We start from the raw sequence: 18,514 nt of genomic DNA, 5'->3' as shown, positions 1-18,514 counted from the left end.
TTTTTACCTTACATTGTTGATTCCCCTGCACGCCTTGTCGGCCAGACAGTGGTTTGTAAATAACAAATATAAAGATAAAAAGTTAATGGCTTGACAGGAGCTCTATAATTATTCATCGATTCTGTCATTTCTTTGTTCTGATGTGTGTGTGTTTTCGTAGTCATGTGAAATGTGCTCCCTCTCTGACGCCCTTGTCTGATTGGGTTCAAATTGGAGAGGGCGTTGTAATACGGCCCGATATTGAACTTAAAAATAAATGCATTCTGTTTGAAGTGGTTATAGGTTGCAATGGCCCCTTCAGCAAGGGATTTGAGTTCAGTATTGTTTATCTTTTCAGTAAAAAGGGGCAGTCTGCGACGAAACGTCTTTCCAATGTCCACATTTCAATACATTCCACCAACGACAACATTCACCACTCATCAACATTCCAGGCTTTGTAAATTACTTTCTTTTTTCAAAGGAAAAGAACAAACAAGATTCCTTCAGGTCACCAATCATCCTCTCTGGACCTCAGGCCGGATCTAGACAGTGTGTTTGTGTTGCGTGATACGGGTCTGGCTCTGTGAGGAACGAGGCCAGTTGATTGGATGTTTCGAGCGGATCGTTGCGTACGGAATAATAATAAAGGAAATGTCTGAAACACACACACACACACATACACCCCCCCCCACACACACACACACACACATACACACACACACACCTATTTGCATAGATACAGATTCTTCCTTTGGTTAAACACACACATACAGAATTGAGCTTCACACATGCAGACAAATACAGAAATTATATGAAAAGAGGGCGTGTGTGCGTGTGTATGTGTGTGCTTGCGTGTCCGGGGGTTTTCTACGTCAGAGCACATATGTGGCCGGATCTCGAAAACACAGAGTGCAACGAGACAAAACACAGACAGGAGTGAGGAAATGTACGGAGTCAACACGGCGATATGCTTTATGAGGATTGTCTGGGCTTTTCTTCTCTCTCTCTCTCTCTTTCAAAAAAGAAAGTGAATTGGACCCAATACGCCCACGGGAGGTTCTAGAAACAGATGGTATTGTGATGTGCAGACGCTGTGTTTTGGATACAGACATCACTCTGATCGGTCACACGGTGTCGTGGAGCATATGTTTGGGTTGTTGGATGAAGGAGAGAGTCAGTTAGAGAGTCAGTTAGAGAGAGAGAGAGCGAGAGAGAGAAAGACAGAGACAGAGACAGACAGCAAGAGAGAGAAAGAAAGAGACAATGAGAGAGAGAGCGAGACAGAGACAGAGAGATAGTTAGACAGGGAGGGAGACAGAGACATAGAGAGGCAGAGAGAGAGAGGGAGAAAGAGAGACGGAGAGAGAGAGAGATGGACAGAGAGAGACAGAGAGAGATTCATTGAAGAAGGAAACAATGCAAGGATGTATGCATGTATCTGGCGATACATGTCGTGGTAGGGTGTTCCACTCATACACAAATGGTTCTGGGTTCCATGTCCCAATGTCCTGGGCCTATCCTGTAGGCATCAAGAGTATGGCCCTCTCCCTGACCTGCCGACCTGACCAACTTGTATCTGAATTCACTGACAGTTACTTTAATGAAAGCGTTTGATGAAAGATATAAGCAAGCTAGCTACATGAACTCTGGGTGGAAAGGAAAGCTCTCTATATCTATCAACATGCCTCATTTCCATGAGTGTGTATTTATGCTTATTTGCTTGTTTTTTACCTACATTTTATGGGGACTCCACAAATAACCGAGGTTGCCAATTGGTGTACTTGGTTCTTTTTGTTGGATTTCTCACACATATAAATCAGCAGTTCGGACGTTGCAATTTCAAGCAACACCTCGAAAAATAGGAAACACGTATTTTGTGGTTGCACATATATTGTTTTGATTTAATACTTGTGAGACTAAGCAAAGCAAATTGTATTAAGCCTTATTCCCAATGAAGGCGGCACACCAGCTTGAATGATAATAGCAATGTTGCACATTATTTCTGTAGCCCAAATTTGAGCTCTTATTTGTAACGTGGATTTGCCAACAAAAAAAGCACAGCAGTGACTATAAGTGTATTAGATGAAACAGATGGATTTCAAAAAAGATGCCAATAAAATATCCAAAACAAGCAAAAATTATAACTAGATGGCAAAAAGGACCTGATCAAAAACCAAGCGGAGCAGTTACTCATGAAGTTCATAAGTGGCGTTATCCTGCTGCATTTTACCCTTCTTCACATTGAAAGCTTTTTCCCACGCATGTTTAATATTTCAAAAACCAAACGTCAGCTTCGAAAGAGGATAGTCATGTTTTCCGCATGGAGCGCCGGCCTGCCCTTAAAAGGCTTAATTTATCCCTTTTAAAACATTTAAAAGTTCAGCCTAAAATGGCGCCTTCTGGTTTCTTAAGTAGCCACTGTCAAACTTCAATGGATTGCCTCAGGCAACTTCTCCAGTCGGTAAAAAGCTGAATTATACGTGTAATTTTGTTTTCATAGCCATGCTATCCTTGTTTGGTGATTTTGTCAGAATTTTAGCCTTGATTACTTTAGGGGAATTATGCTGTTCGTGTGTGTGTGTGTTGGTTTGTGTGTGTTGAGAGGGGGGGGGGGGCTGCATCTGTACTAATTGTCCTTGATGAGGCTGACGAGGAACAGGTCTGGGACATTTAGATGAGTTGGGAAGGAGGTCCAGGATATGTGTGTGTGCGTGGGTGTGTGTGCTCGGTGTGCATGCCTACGCGTGAGAGTGCATGTGCTTGCGTAAAATAGTTGGTCGCTTTGAAGTAAAGCCGCTGATGTCGTCAATGGTTGACATTTACCCTTCACACGAACTCTACCACTGCAGTACGGTTTTCTTTAAATTTAACAAGATTTCCGTAGCATTTTCACAGTGTGCCTGCATGTGGGTGTGTGGGGGTCTCTCAAAAATACCCGGAGCGAATCCGTTTAGAATGTTTTCCTTCTACACCCGTGCTCGATGAAACGCCGCAGTGGTGAGGTAAACCTATCGGAACCTCATACAAAGACGGCTTAATGAGGTCGTCACAGCGGGCCGGGGGGATTAAAGGCTGGGTCGGGGTGGGGTAGTGGTGGGGTGTAGCCAGGATGGTGTCACGGCATTCACTTCAAGAGTAAGACACACACACGCAGGACAAAAGAGTCAAAAGAGCGTGGTGAAACACAGGAGACGGTCCCAAAACCATCAGAGCTGTGTGGACACAGCCCAGCCAGGCATAGCGACCCTGTCGTACTCTGCCGGGGCCCCCAGGAGCCCACCTCCGTCTTTCCGAAACAACGATAATGAAGTGTGGAGGTCCCTACGTCACGGCTGCAAAGGGGCGAGATCATAAAGGTCAGCAATGGACATGCAGGCAGACAAGAGAGGAAGAAAGGGAAGGAGAGAGAGATATGTAGAGAATGGAGATCCAGCGAGGGCGAGAGGGAGAGGAAGAAAGAGAGACACGCACAGAGAGAGAGATGGAAATGGAGACTGGGCTAATTTCCAAACCAGCGCCATTAGTGCAATAGTATGTAGGAACAAGGAGGAGTGGTGGAGCGACGTAATCACCAGTCATTAGGGCTCTTAATGATAAGAGCGTACTGCAAACAAGATGAGATCTCACCCATCAGCCAGAGGAACTATGTGTGAAATGCTTCGCATTCACTGAGATTTAAATTGGAATCTCAGTAGCCCAAATAAACTACATCTCTGTGTGTGTGTGTGTGTGTGTGTGTGTGTGTGTGTGTGTGTGTGTGTGTGTGTGTGTGTGTGTGTGTGTGTGTGTGTGTGTGTGTGTGTGTGTGTGTGTGTGTGTGTGTGTGTGTGTGTTATTACTGGACCTTAAAGCTGGCCTCTACAACACGTACGTTTTCCATGTAACTTGTTGGGTTCTCAAACTGAATTACTATTACAGAGAACAGACTAAAACAACATAGTGATGCCGTGTTCCCCTGGCCCACGACGTAACATGGAGATAAGCTAAAATAAACACTTGAACCAAATGTTTTTCTTTTTTGCATACCACCCCACCATGTCAGTCCGGCTCCAAATGATAAACTGTGTCTAATGTGGGAACACTCCCCCGGCCCCCCCCCCCCCCCCCCCACCCCACCCCCCACCCCTACGGCCCCTTCCTCTTGTGACTCTAGAATCCTTCATCTCAGGCTCCATACATCTTTCTGTGTTTACACGGAGCTCAACCAGAAAGCCACATTATGGTAGTGGAGAGTCGGGTCAGAGGTGGCCGTTTATCAGCCATCGGGATCAAGGCTGAGGGGGGGGAGGGGATACACAATCTCGTGTAGTCGGATGACGCCAGCCAGGAAGAGGCCAGACGACCAATCGCCACGGCAACCGCTGTGTATCCCTTCCCATGCTCTCAACCCAGTCACAGGGTTAGGGCTTGTCTGCATGTCTGGTCGGCTCTGAGAAGTTTGTGTGTGTGTGTGTGTGTGTGTGTGTGTGTGTGTGTGTGTGTGTGTGTGTGTGTGTGTGTGTGTGTGTGTGTGTGTGTGTGTGTGTGTGTGTGTGTGTGTGTGTGTGGGAAAATGTATTGAATCTCAAACCATACCAACATTCAGCAGTGTGTGTTTGTATAAATTGATATGCATTATATACTATAGGACATGTGGATGCACACCATCCATGCACTGATGTTTATTGATATATTCATTAAATAATTCCCAGCCCTCATGAAAATTAGCAGAATTATGTTTTACATAACACTTCAAAGACTCAAATTTGTTTTACTACTCATGGCCAACATAATGTACGGTTCCCAATGACCTCATTTTGAAAAGGCAATTCCGGCAGCAGAACAACAACATTTAGCCTGTAATGTCTACCTCTAGCCTAGACTGTAATGTATCCCTTTCCCCATTGCCCCAGCAGTCTCTCTCTGGTCTCTCTAACAGGAGTGTATGATTAAGAGTTGACATAACTAATAGACCCCTTCTCTGAACCAAAAAAAATAAAAAAGCAAGTGCTTGCTATTGGCTGTCCTCTTGGGGCGAGACGGTGGGTTTAAAGTGCTCACTGTCTGTAGCTAATGATGCTAGCAATGAGTGCTCCTCCTCAGAACACGTAGATAAAGTGGTGGAGATACCATGCAATCGAGTCAAGTGCCTCGAGTGGCCACGCAAGGTACTGCATCTTCTATGGAGCCAGTGGAACATCCTGTAGTGCCCTGTTGTTATCATGCTGTGTTATGTATGGATTCAGCAGGCTGGCAGGCCATTTGTAATGAATACATAGATAACCAGGTGCAGTACTGGATTCACCATTAGTACCCATCATTTGCCCCTAATTAGACTTAATCACTCACATACAAGCAAGTAGACACGCACACGCAAACACACACATGTTCCTGCACACAAACATGCACACTCTTCTTGTTCCCACCTTCTTGGATACTTCTGGAGTAAGGACATCATGGCATCATAAAACATTGCACTTCAACCCCAAACCTAACCCCCTGGTTTTGAAAGGAGACAACAAGAAAAGAAGGGGAGAGAGGCAGAGAGATAGAGGATGGCATGCTTGCGGAGAGATTGTATCTTGTGGCCTTCAAACAAAGCCTACTGCTTGGAGTTCAAACCCATCGAATCCCATTTAAGGTTTCCCCAGTTGGCACTCACTCAAAGTTCCTCCTGATCAAGTCTGGGAGGGAGGGAGGGAGGGAGGGAGGGAGGGAGGGAGGGAGGGAGGGAGGGAGCCAGAGAGAGAGAGTCAGAGAGATAGAGAGTGGGGTGGTGGTGGTGACAACAGGAAATGAACGCCGTTAATGCTAAACAAGAGATGTATATGTTCCTCTTACCACAGTTTGGGCCAGGCTTAAGGGGCTTGGCCTCCATGGGTCAATATGGGCAACATGTGTTTGTTTATGTTTACCGTCGAGTCAGTGGTCAGTGGCCAGTGACCTCTGCTTGGCGCGCTACACTGACTTCTATCTGGCCTTGGCTGGGATAGGACTGAGCCTCTTCAGCCGCGGCAAAAAAATGGATTAGAGCCCCCCAGAGACGGCTGCACTCAGCTCTCCTCTCTCTCCTGACAAGCAATCTCCGTAATGGCCGGCGAGCATCGTTGTCATGGCACGGACGCACCTGGCGTGTGTGTCTGCGTGTATGTCTGTGTGGTTGACGGTTGTGTGTGGGGTTGGCGCGCGTGTCTTTTGTGTATGTCTCTGTGGTCGAGGGTTGTGTGTGGGGTTGGCGTGTGTGTCTGTGTGGTTGAGGCGTGTGTGTGTGTATGTGTGTGTCTGTGTGTGTTCATAAATGATCCATTTTTGACTTTCTGGTGCTTACGAAACAAGCCAAAGCATCCACTTGAGGGCGCCGAACTGCCGGGGCCTTGAAGTGAAGTGGAGGTACAACATGGGGGGCGGGGGCTATAATCACAGGAATGTCACAGCAATCACAATCTACCAGTCACTCTAGATCCAGAGTTCTTCCTGGTCCAAGGTCAGCCTCTAAGTTGTGTGTGTGTGTGTGTCTCCTCTTCATGTGGGTTTGTGTCTCTGGGAGCAATCAGCTGACCCCTTCCCTCTGATGTGGAAGGCTTTCTTCTCCCCCCCTCCGCTCCAGAAATATATATTTTTAACACTATCCCTGTCAAAAAGTGGAGAGGAAAACTTTAAGAGTATTGTGCTGTAGCGGGGGGACCTCGCCAGACAGGCGCAACGGTGCGGTGAGGTGTGAAAAGGTAGGGTTTGGAAACAGAGGGAGAGAGAGGAGAGTAGGGGGGCCAGAGGCCACAGGGACTCTGGTCGATACACAAGGTAAGCTTCATTGACCAGAGCTGCTCCTGTTCTGCCGCACACAGGTGGCCTACTTTTCACGGATGAACATGCAATGTCTCCGTGACAACCATACAGGTTTCTGTTTTACAGGTGGAAGAGAGGAGGATGGTAAAGAAAGACTGCACAGACTGAATTGGGTGGATTTCTTATTTTCTTGTCAATTAATGAAAGGACACTGACCCAATTCAGTTAGTACATTGTCCAACTATATATATATAAAGAGAGAGAGAGAGAGAGAGAGAGAGAGAGAGAGAGAGAGAGAGAGAGAGAGAGAGAGAGAGAGAGAGAGAGACATATAGCTACATATCTATATCTATAAATCTGTCTCTATACATCTAGATAATACATATAGATTTTTTACTACTTTCAGCCTCCAACTTTATTGCGAGGAAGATCAGCAGAGAGCTGACTCACCCAGCAAATCAAGTCGTTCAAATGAGAAAACTTTAAAACGACCCAGATTGACAAAATGCGATGAGACAATCGCTGTCCGCTGGTGTGTGTGTGTATTTTATTTGGATTGTATGCCAATTTAAAGTTCTGCACATCCTGCCATACTTCTCTAAGATTATACTTTCACGCGGCGAGTGGGCAGAGGAGGACCAGAGTCAGTGTAATTATGTGAAAATGACATTCATTATTGTAATTTACATCTCATCTCCGGTCCAATTAAGAGCGGTTTGACCCTGCTCAGCACACACTGAGGCCCGGAGAAGACACACTCCCCAGAGAGAGAGAGAGAGAGAGAGAGAGAGAGAGGGAGAGAGAGACAGAGACAGAGACAGAGACGGAGAGAGAGAGAGAGAGAGAGAGACAGAGACAGAGACAGAGACAGAGAGAGAGAGAGATAGGAACAAAGAAAGGAGAGAGAGCAAGAGAGAGATGACGATGGAGGGATAAGGAGAGAGGTATGAGAAATATGATAGAGGAAGAGAGAAAGAGATGGATTGAGAGAATGAGAGAGAGAGAGAGGGAGAGAGAGAGACAGAGAGACAGAGAGATAGAGAGACAGAGAGAAAGAGAGAGAGAGAGAGAGAGAGAGAGAGGAACAAAGAAAGGAGAGAGAGCAAGAGAGAGATGACGATGGAGGGATAAGGAGAGAGGTATGAGAAATATGATAGAGGAAGAGAGAAAGAGATGGATAGAGATGGAGAGAGAGAGAGAGAGAGAGAGAGAGAGAGAGAGAGAGAGAGAGAGAGAGAGAGAGAGAGAGAGAGAGAGAGAGAGAGAGAGAGAGAGAGAGAGAGAGAGAGAGAGAGAGAGAGAGAGAGAGACAGAAATCGAAAAAGGGAAATAAGGTGACAGAGCAAAGAAGAGAGTTTGAGAGTGGAAAATGAAAAAAATTAAGCTCTAGAAAATGATATTTTTCTCGGCAGCCCTTACCTAACAGTAAAGCCGCCTGGCGCTAGACTTTGATGTCTGCCATGTGCAATATGGCTGAAGATAATTCCCTCATCCCAATCTGTGAAGGGACATTCTCCACAGTCCTGCTCATAACTCTGGAAGACATGTGTGTTGCCAGGCTGTCTATTTTCTGTTCGTCTAGTCTAGTCCATAACGGATGTAAATATATATAAATATATCTATATATAGCATACAGCATGTGTATGTTCCAGGCACTGGCAAAAAAGTCTATGTTATGGTAACTGAAACCCTATGTTATGATGGTCTTTTTGAAAGTATGTGTGCATGTGTGGGTACTTTTGGGGTGTGTGTGTGTGTGTGTGTGTGTGTGTCTGTGCTCGCTCCCCCTGTGTATTTGTGTGTGTGTGTGTGTGTGTGTGTGTGTGTGTGTGTGTGTCTGTGCTCGCTCCCCCTGTGTATTTGTGTGTGTGTGTGTGTGTGTGTGTGTGTGTGTGTGTGTGTGTGTGTGTGTGTGTGTGTGTGTGTGTGTGCGTGTGTGCGTGTGTGCGTGTGTGTGTGTGTGCAGGGCACAGGGTGTTCTTGATGTCCTCAGACGGGGGAGACAGGTCTCTGACAGCCCAGCCGTTCCACTTCATGGGACATGAATACGGAGACACATACCTTGAACAGGTGGGAGTGTCAGGACCCATGTGTGTATTCTAAAGAAAGTTCACGAGCAGCAAGAGGACTGAGAAAGTCTGTTTTTCTGAATCAGTGTTAATGAGGTCATGTGTGACTTGAATGTTTACTATGTATTGAAAGGTGTGTCCGGTGTTCCCATGCCTGCTTATACACTGTATATCTACATCCTTGGACATGTACACAGTGTCTGTCTGCCTGCCTGCCTGCCTGCCTGCCTGCCTGCCTGCCTGTGTCTCTGTGTGTGTTCAGGGTCCTAGATCTCTCGTCCCTGTGTTGGTGTGTGTTTACATGCACTGCAAGTCCCCCCTGGGCATGTGCAGCTCCACTGCGCTGAGATGCTCATGCTTGGCTAGTTGTTGGACACTACGTTGGCTGTCTCTGCCCGTTACCTGTCTGTCTGATTCGCTTCGGGGCCTGTCCCCGGGCTCCAACAGTATGTATCCCTAACACCCCTAGCCCATCCTACAAGGACACTCTACAATTGCAAGGACTATGGCCACATGCTGCAAATAATCTCCTCGGTCCATGACCTATTGAGGTTAACCATAGAGAAAATGTGCCCGTATATTTGCATGTCGGATCATGATAGGCACATTGTAGCTGTGATGTCACGAACCGCAATAACATCTGCAACTGCCAAGGTACGGAGAGAAGAACCTCTTGAGGTCGGATGCAGAGCAATTGATCGCGGAGGGTGGGTAGAAAGCTGCCCATAAAACCGCCCCTGTATTCAAAGCTTCCCAGACCCCCTATAAAGAACACACTGAGCAGCACCTGGGTGCTCTTAGTTTAACTGTTGCACGTCAACAAAACAGCAAGGTTGTAAAACACAAATGAAACTACTCTATTAACAACGCTATGGAGAAGTACATATTTCGTAGCGGTGTCCTACTGGGCCTACTCATTCTCACGTTGAGGTACGTTCTAGGTTAACCCCACCACCGCTACAGGGCTACCCAGGCACCCTGCTGAGGGCCTGAGGGGGATACAGGGAGGAAGGCTCACTCACTGGAGAGCAGGGCGGACGGGGTGACCTCGATCTCGCTGGCGGTCTGGTAGGGCTGGTAGGAGCCGTTGGTGGAGCTGAGGTCCGTGGGGAAGGGCTCAGGGCTCTGGGTGCCCGTGGAGCTGATCCCATCCCCACCGTTGTGGGGGTCCTGCTCTTCGTAGATGGCCACCAGCTGCAGAAGGAGGGAAAAAGGAGGAAAGGTTAGAAAAAGGGCCGAGAGAGAGAGAGAGAGAGAGAGAGAGAGAGAGAGAGAGAGAGAGAGAGAGAGAGAGAGAGAGAGAGAGAGAGAGAGAGAGAGAGAGAGAGAGAGAGAGAGAGAGAGAGAGAGAGTGTGTATCTATCTGTGTTTGTGTGTATCTGTTTGTGCATCTGTGTGTGTATCTGTGTGTGTGTGTGTGTGTGTGTGTGTGTGTGTGTGTGTGTGTGTGTGTGTGTGTGTGTGTGTGTGTGTGTGTGTGTGTGTGCGTGCGTGAATGTTCCGGTTAGCCAGTCCTGCATCCCAGAGCAGCTGTTTGAGCGCTGTAACAGTTATATGTCGCCACATTACCCAGGCAGATTGGGAGAAGTCCCCAACCACATCCCATAATAATCAGAGCCTAGCGGGGTAACTTTGGCACTACTAGGGCGCTAAACTTAACCAAACCATTATCAAATGCATTTAACTCTTACGGCTCACGCACATTCACAAACTAACGTCATACACTTTTATCCCCGTTTTTTCCTATCGCACACACAGAAACCCACACACACAAGCACGAAACACAAAACAAAAAGAAACATACACCCTGGCTAAACAGAACAGAGATGCATCCAAAGCTGCAGCCAGACTCCTGGCTAGTGAAGTAGTCAGCCAGTCTAAGCCGGCCGACAGCTATGGAGGCAGCCAGAGAATGGAGAGGCGAGAGGAGGGCGACAAGTGGGGCTAAGAAGCCACTTGTAGTTTAGGTTGTGTGTTCCACTGAGCCACACTTGGTGTTGCCGTCGTCTAGATAGCCCATTTCTGGAAGTCTAGCTCTCTTACATCATTCGCTTAGTTTAAATGCTTTTAAGGTCCTAAATAAGAACAGAGCACACACACACACACACACACACACACACACACACACACACACACACACACACACACACACACACACACACACACACACACACACACACACACACACACACACACACACACACACACACGAAAATGTAGATTCACAGACAAGATTTAGCTTGTATACTATAAAGAAACAAAGATAAAATAATCCAAAAATACACACATCGTCAGACATTCACACAGGGGTGTTTATACTTTGAACCAGTAAATGGTGGGTAATCGCTTCATCTCATTCTATTCATCTTAGTATTTGATGCACAACAAGGTTTTTCCCATTTTAGATGGCTCGGGAGGGGGGGAGAGAGATGTTGGGTCAGGGGAGGAGGGAGGGGGGAGAACTCCATGAAGGTTGTTGCTTTGACATTCCGCACTTTTTAAATAAGCTCCAGATCTGTTGTAATTAGGTCTACTTGTCCATATCTTCACCTTCCTCTCAGGATGCTCTCAGAAATAATAACACACACACTCACACACACTCACGTCAGGAAGACCGACAGGTGGGCATAGCTAGATTGGATGTGAACGACCTTGCATCAGCAGACACGCACGCGCACACACACACACACACACACACACACACACACACACACACACACACACACACACACACACACACACACACACACACACACACACACACACACACACACACACACACACACACACATTAACATGTAGATTGCCACACAAATATACCCAACACACACACAGCAGTGTTTATCCTAAATGTAATATGTATGGGATGTCAAAAGCAAGTTCAACGTGTCCGGAATCAACAAGAGACAGAGAAAGTTCCTAACAGATGGAAAGCTGGAGGCCATGTTTCACAGGTCAGGGGTTTCCCTGCTACACAAACAGGAGCAGTGCTGTACCTTTCAGCTAAGACGAGACAGTGTCCTGGTTTCAGGACTAAAAGCATGTTAGGTTGCACTGGGGACCACGGCAATTGCAATATTGTCTGCCACTTTTCCAGATTGTTAACATTTCAAACTGGAACTGGAGTGATTAGATTGATGTGTTCTTTGTAGTTGTTAAGTTGAAAAGGAGTTTGTGGTTTGAGAATCCTCAACAGAGTGCCCTTGTTTGAAGGATCATTTAAAGTGTGAGTAAAAACTGTTGACCCGGTGAAACCAGCATGAGAAATGGGAAACAGAGAAGAGAAAAGAGGCTTCCGAGAAAATTCACATAAAAATGTCAATATGTAAACTTGAGTAATAGAAAAAAGTAAATAAATATATGTTTGAGAATGTCCTGATTTGACATGCAGTCTTATCCTTCCCCCTCCATGTCTGGCACAGTGTCTCTGGAGGAGCAAGGCTTGTTGCCAGATCCTGTGAAGTACCCCCTCCAAAAGAACCATCCATGTCTCACAAGTGTCTCATCCTCCTCCTCTCTATGCATCCTCTCTCTGTCTTTCTCCACCCCCCCGCCCTTATGTTGCACACAGAAGGGGACCCTTCCAGCCAGAGGGAAAGTGGGAGATAAAATAAAGAAGAAATAAATAAAAAAGAATAAATGCATTATTTCCTGCTGGTGACTTGAAACGTTATTCCAGTCACAGTCACAGACGCCTCACACACACACACACCCACACACACACGCACACGCACACACACACACACACACACACACACACAGACACACGCACACACACACACACACACCCCCACACACACACACACACACACACACACAATCTTGAGAAAAACATACAAACTACACTTCCTCCACCAGGGAATTAGTCATGGCAACTTAAAACTAAGACAATTTCACGTTTCATTTTATTTTTAACATTTCATTTTTGAAGATTTCCTGTGGCTGGTGAATGAGCAGCTAATGACGGTCGCTCTGTTAGTGTTTGGGCATGACGTATGAAAGGTACCAACAAAAATGTTGAGAAGTGGTGAGAAAGTAAAGTAAATTAAGCTTAGTTATTAGTTATTAATGCATGTTATGGGTGTATCTTCTGGCCTTTAAGGCAGCAAGAAACGCCACGGTGGCAAGGCACATTTCCTCGGTAATGCAGGGTGTGTTTCAACGTATAGGGTTGCTGTGAGATGGACGGGATGGGTATAGATTCTGTCGGAGATACCCCAACAATGTTGTGAATCCTTATTGAAATCCTCAGAAGAAGTGTATCAGAGGAGATGAACTGACAAGGTACAAAAATGAAATTCGTATTTCGTGTTGTCTTGCAAACCTAATCATGGGAAATAACCTGAAATAACCCAAAGGAAATGGGATAGAGCAAACGAGGGGAGCAAGGTAAGTGAACAGGAAAGTTCCGGATGAACAACTTCTTCAATTTTGGGGTGAACTTTGGAAGACTCGAAAAAAAAATGAACAAGAAAGATTTAAAATTCTGTCCGCCGTAGAGGGGGAGAGAGAGTGAGAGTGAGAGAAAAAAGGGGAAGGAGAGAGAGAGAGATGGAAAGAGAGGGTGGATAGGGTGAGAAAGAGAAAAGAGAAAGAGAGATGGGTAGAGAGAGGGGAGAGGGAAAAGGAGAGAGAGCGAGCAAGAGAGTGGGGGCCTTGGTTATCCATATGTCACAGACATCCTTTCTTCCCCACCATAAGCCCCCTGAAGTCAGAGCTGACACTGCGCCATTCACACCCAGCTTCGCCGCCCCTCACGACAGCTGCCAATCCAGCCAAACCTCTTTCTACCCAGAGCCCCCAAGACCGAGGGAGAGGAGGGGAGGAGGGGGGGAGTCGCGAGGAGGGAGCCACTGTAAAAAATAACATAAAATAAACCGGGGGGATGAGAGGATGAGCAAGAGAGATGGGGGAGCGAGCAAGGCGAGCAAGAACTAGAATGAGACAGCATGAGAGTGCGGGAGAGAGAGCGGGGGAAAGAGAGAGAGACTCTCTTCTCCCACCTCTCTCATGATGTCTCATTCTCATTATAGGGCAGAAGAGAAGGGTGAAGGATGAAAGGAGGGTAAAGGGAAAGGGGGAGAGGAGAGAAGAGGGGAGGAGAGGAGAGGAGAGGAGAGAAGAGGAGAGGGAAAGTAAGAGGCACTGGACTTTGGATGGCTGAGGTCCAACTCCTCACCCCTTATCCCCTCCTCTTTTCACCCCCACATCTGTAGGCAAAGAGGTGGCAACTGTGTGTGTGTGTGTGTGGGGGGGGGGGGGGGGGGGGGGGGGAGGGCGGGTTGGACAGCCCAATCCAGGAGGTCGTTTCATGTCTGTCCACCTTTCATCTGCCCGTGACACATGGCAGCATGGTGCAGGAGCACAGATAAGAGATGAGGGGTGGGAGAGAGAGAGAGAGAGAGAGTGGGAAAGAGATTGAGAGAGAGAGAAAAAAAAGAAAGATTGATGGCATAAGAAAAGAGAATAGTAAAGTAGAGGACATGAAAGGAGAGGAGGAAAGATGAAAAGAGGGAGAGAGGAGATGTGTGGGAGAAGGGAGGAGAGGAAAGGAGAGGAGATGAGATTGAAGGAGGAAACATAAGTAGAAAGGCAAGGAGATGGTAGTCATGGAGATGAGAGAAGGGGGGGACCAAATAAGAGGAGAATAGTTGTCGAGGAGACCAGGGTTTTTTGGGGTGTCTCTCTACTAGTTCCCAGCTCCATGTTCACCCCTCTAGCCCCCTCTGATCTTCCCGGGAGCGCTGGGACTCAGGACTTCTTACATATATGCAACAAAAGTAAAAGCTCCGCCCTCGCTATGGTACCAGATGTCATTCGCATGCACAGGGGTACAGAGCTGCTCACACGGGGTGTGAGCAGCTCTCTAATCCAGCTCCACCGGGATGTCTCCACTGCGCCGAGCAGCACCAGAGATGGCTGACATGACACAACAGCAGGGGGGAGTTAATCTACGCACCCTTTGATTAAAAGACGTGCCCGGACCGTCTTACCAGACCAGAATACTTATTAATGCACAGAAATGTACGAGCCAGACTTCAGAAGAGAAAGTCACACTAATGTCTGCTGAGTGCTTTGAGTGCATGGAAAGCTACTGCCATGACATCGGTTGGAATAAGATTGGCACGCGAGATGAAAGACAGAACAGAAACGCAAGTAAAAGGGGAAAGAACTGCTCCTGTTCTGGGGAAAGAACAGAGCAGCCATCTAATGTTATTGGATCGGCGTCAGGCGCTAAATTGCACAGGGCAGGAGACGGCGCAAAGATGAATATGGAGTGATGTTTCCATCTCTCCTGACATTTCTATTTGCTGTAGCCAGAAAGAGCACAAGTGCTTATCGGCAGGCATAAAGCCCACTGCATTGCTTTGCTTGTCTTTTCACCATGTAGCGCCTGTGTCTCTGAACAAATTGTAGCCTTGAAGTTCAGTAGATACTGGCGTGTGAGGCGGAAATCCATAGTGGAATGAGCCCTAGCCTGCTAAGAGGGTTCACACCATCACACACCATCACACACACACACACACACACACACACACACCATCACACACACACACCATCACACACACACACACACACACACACACACACACACACACACACACACACACACACACACACACACACACACACACACACACACACACACACACACACACACACACACACGCACACGCGCGCGCACGCCGTGCTTTAATTTCCCATTCAGTACCATTAGTCATCATTGCGACCCAAGGTCACCGAGGGCGTTGCATTATTCTAGAAGCCGGTGTGCGCGGAACCTGCAAGAGATACGCACCTACTCTATATATTAACAACAAAAAAACTCCAAGGACTCGTCAAGCCGTTGAGTAATGGCCACGGGCCTCTATCCATTCACCCCTGGCCCCGCCGATCCATACGTCGATTCCTCCCACCGTCCAGCCATTCGTCTACTCGTCTCCGTGGCCCCCGCGACCCGGCCCCCCCTATCCATCAGCTCATCAGCCGCGGCTCCGTCTTCAGATCCCATCAAAGGATAGGAAAACGCTCGTCTATCACCCTCCGCTCCGCGCCGCGGCTTCAGCAGGTGATTGAGTTCCGCATAAATACCGTATGATCCCAATTTATGATGTCACACTCCATCTGAGAAGCCCATTCAGATTGACTGTTCTGTAGCTCGGAAACTAAATGAAGAACTAACTGATCGGAGGCAGACGGTGTGCGTGTTTGGCCTAGCCGAACACGCTGAGGGGGTCGAAGAGAACGGCAAAGCACAACTTTGTGGGCTCTGTGATGCAATAGACTTCCACGTTGAACAGATATAGTATTCTTTCCATACGCTTAGTTGTATGCTGCTCAAGCATGCGCCTAAAGACACAAAGTCTGTTGAAAGTTGACTTTATAATAACACTTTATTGATCCCCCCAAGAAGGCTTCTTCCAAGGGGAAAATATGTGGGAGCTCCGTGGCTGGGACCATAAATCAGAAGAACCACGCTGTGTCCCTGTACATGAGCAGAGTTGAAGTGTTTTTTTAAAGGATGCCAGGAGCAGCGCGTGCCTCCCTCCAGTCAGCAGTATAACATCGTAACCAGCTTCAATATTTCATCCCCTCACCCCGGCTGCATTGGCCGCTGTCGGCCGGCCGCGGCAAACAAAGTGCCTTATGCTGTAATATTTTTCTCCTGCTCATTAATGTCATGAAATATTCAGACAATAAGGCCGGAAGGGGATCAGGGAGGCAGGGTGTCTGTGTGTCACGTGATCGCCTTCTCGCACACTTCTTGCCACACACACTCCTAGATCATTCCTGATGCAAGGTCCAGCAGCTACTTTGTGTTTGAGTACAGAACCTTAACAACAACCAGTTTCCTGCAGAATTTAAAAGCAAGTGTTTCAAAAGACTGGTTGGCCAAAAACCAACCGACAAGAAAAACAGACAAGAAGGCCGAAATTAGTTACCATCTCTTCCCGTTCCGGTACCATTAATAACATCCAATTCATTAGACTCTTTCTCCACATAGCCATAGATTACATTCCCACAGTCGTACATTGGTTAAAGAAGAACAAGACGAGGCCATCTTGGCAGATTAGCCACTTGGAGGGAAGATAAAAGAGGGAGTCAATAAGAAAGGTGTTAAAAAGACTTGAGAGGGAGGGGGGGGGAGGGAATGGGCGGATAGGGGGGCGGAGTGGGTTGAATTCATACGGAGCAAGCAAAGTTTAAACAGATTAGGGACTCATCCCTCTTCTCCCATCCACTTGGCCGAGTTGTCATCCCCGCCTTTGAAGTTGTTAACACGTCTTAGTTTTGACTCATCTCCTCGCTCAAAAATGAGTTTGCACGCGTCGAGTTGGTGCAGGAGTGCTACCTACACAGTGCTGACTGAAAGAAATCTCTCCTAATGCACCCCGGCCTGTGTGCGGACACTCTTCCCTGTTTATTAATATTTTAAACATATCTGCAGAACCTCAATCCCAATCAGACGGGAAATGAACGACGTGAGTCAGAGAGGGAGGGAAAAAATGCTGCAGCGATCCTATTTGGCGGAAGAAAAGTAAATTGTCACTTAATCTGCACTTAAAAACACTAAGACCTCTGTTCTGACAGCCGCTGTGTCACCCTGAACGCACACACTCTTTGTCTGTGTTCGTTAATTGTTAAACACTGTTATATACTGTGTATTTCATTTGGCAGGTATTATTACTCCGGCAAACTTTGTACCTTCCTTCTCTATTTAATCTCCTGTAAAACACATCATACGGTTCACCGACGTTGTGAAAGGCACTTTATTTGTTACGTTGCAGTTTTTAACCACAATGAGAGTGCATCACCATAACGGATCTAGGACTGGCAAGGGCTAATCCTTTGTTTATGATATCCCTTCATCGATTTCTGAGTACCCTGCTGCACTGCCATTTGTTTTGCTGTCCAAACACAGTTGTCTGGGGCACCAGGAGGCATTGCTCTCTTCCTTAAGGGAGTCTAATCCATCAAATGAGGCTAGCAGCCTCCTCTCCATCCAGCTCTGCTCTGCACGCGACACACCGATCTAATCATGCTTTTCTTCTCCCAGCGCTGATTCACATTCAAAACTCGGAGCAGGCTACTGGGATGCAGGTTTCGAAAGACACACACACTAACACACACAGCATTAATAACGTAACACAAAATGCACGAAAAAGTGTGTGCACACACACACGAAGTAACATGTGCACGGTACACGATGCACACACACACACACACACACACACACACACACACACACACACACACACACACACACACACACACACACACACACACACACACACACACACACACACACACACACACACACACACACACCTTTTATTTTCAAACCTTAGAACCAATGGAATTACAGAGGGGTGGTGTGTGTTAGCAAGGTCAATTATCATAAAACACCCCCATCCCATGGCCTTAAACTAAAAACCTGATTCCAGTGCATGTAGCAATGGCTCCAGCACAGCTTTGAGGTGCTAAGAGCGCTTTTTCATCTTTCGGTTTCCCTCTGCCCTTCTCACTCGGGACGGCCCTGGGCAAGGAGTCTCTTAGCCCCAGGGCCACAGGCCTGAAGAGAGGGCTCAGGTGGGTGGATGTCCTATTTGGTATACAGAATGGAGGATTTGCACTTCTGAAAGCCACCCGCCCCCATTCCTACCCCTGACTCTGACATCAAAATATTTACTGAAAAAAAC

At 47.1% G+C, this 18,514-nt stretch overlaps 1 protein-coding gene across 1 annotated transcript in view; it reads right to left on the bottom strand.

Annotated features, from left to right (window-relative positions):
* pard3aa (par-3 family cell polarity regulator alpha, a) overlaps nt 1-18,514 on the bottom strand; it is a 349,891-nt gene that overhangs the window by 210,616 nt on the left and 120,761 nt on the right. The window contains 1 exon segment of the mRNA XM_030349167.1: nt 9,836-10,007. Coding sequence (XP_030205027.1) covers nt 9,836-10,007 — 172 coding nt within the window.

This window comes from Gadus morhua, chromosome 23, assembly GCF_902167405.1.
Source record: "Gadus morhua chromosome 23, gadMor3.0, whole genome shotgun sequence".
NCBI classification, from domain to species: domain Eukaryota; kingdom Metazoa; phylum Chordata; class Actinopteri; order Gadiformes; family Gadidae; genus Gadus; species Gadus morhua.
This window is presented reverse-complemented; position numbering and strand designations above follow the sequence as displayed.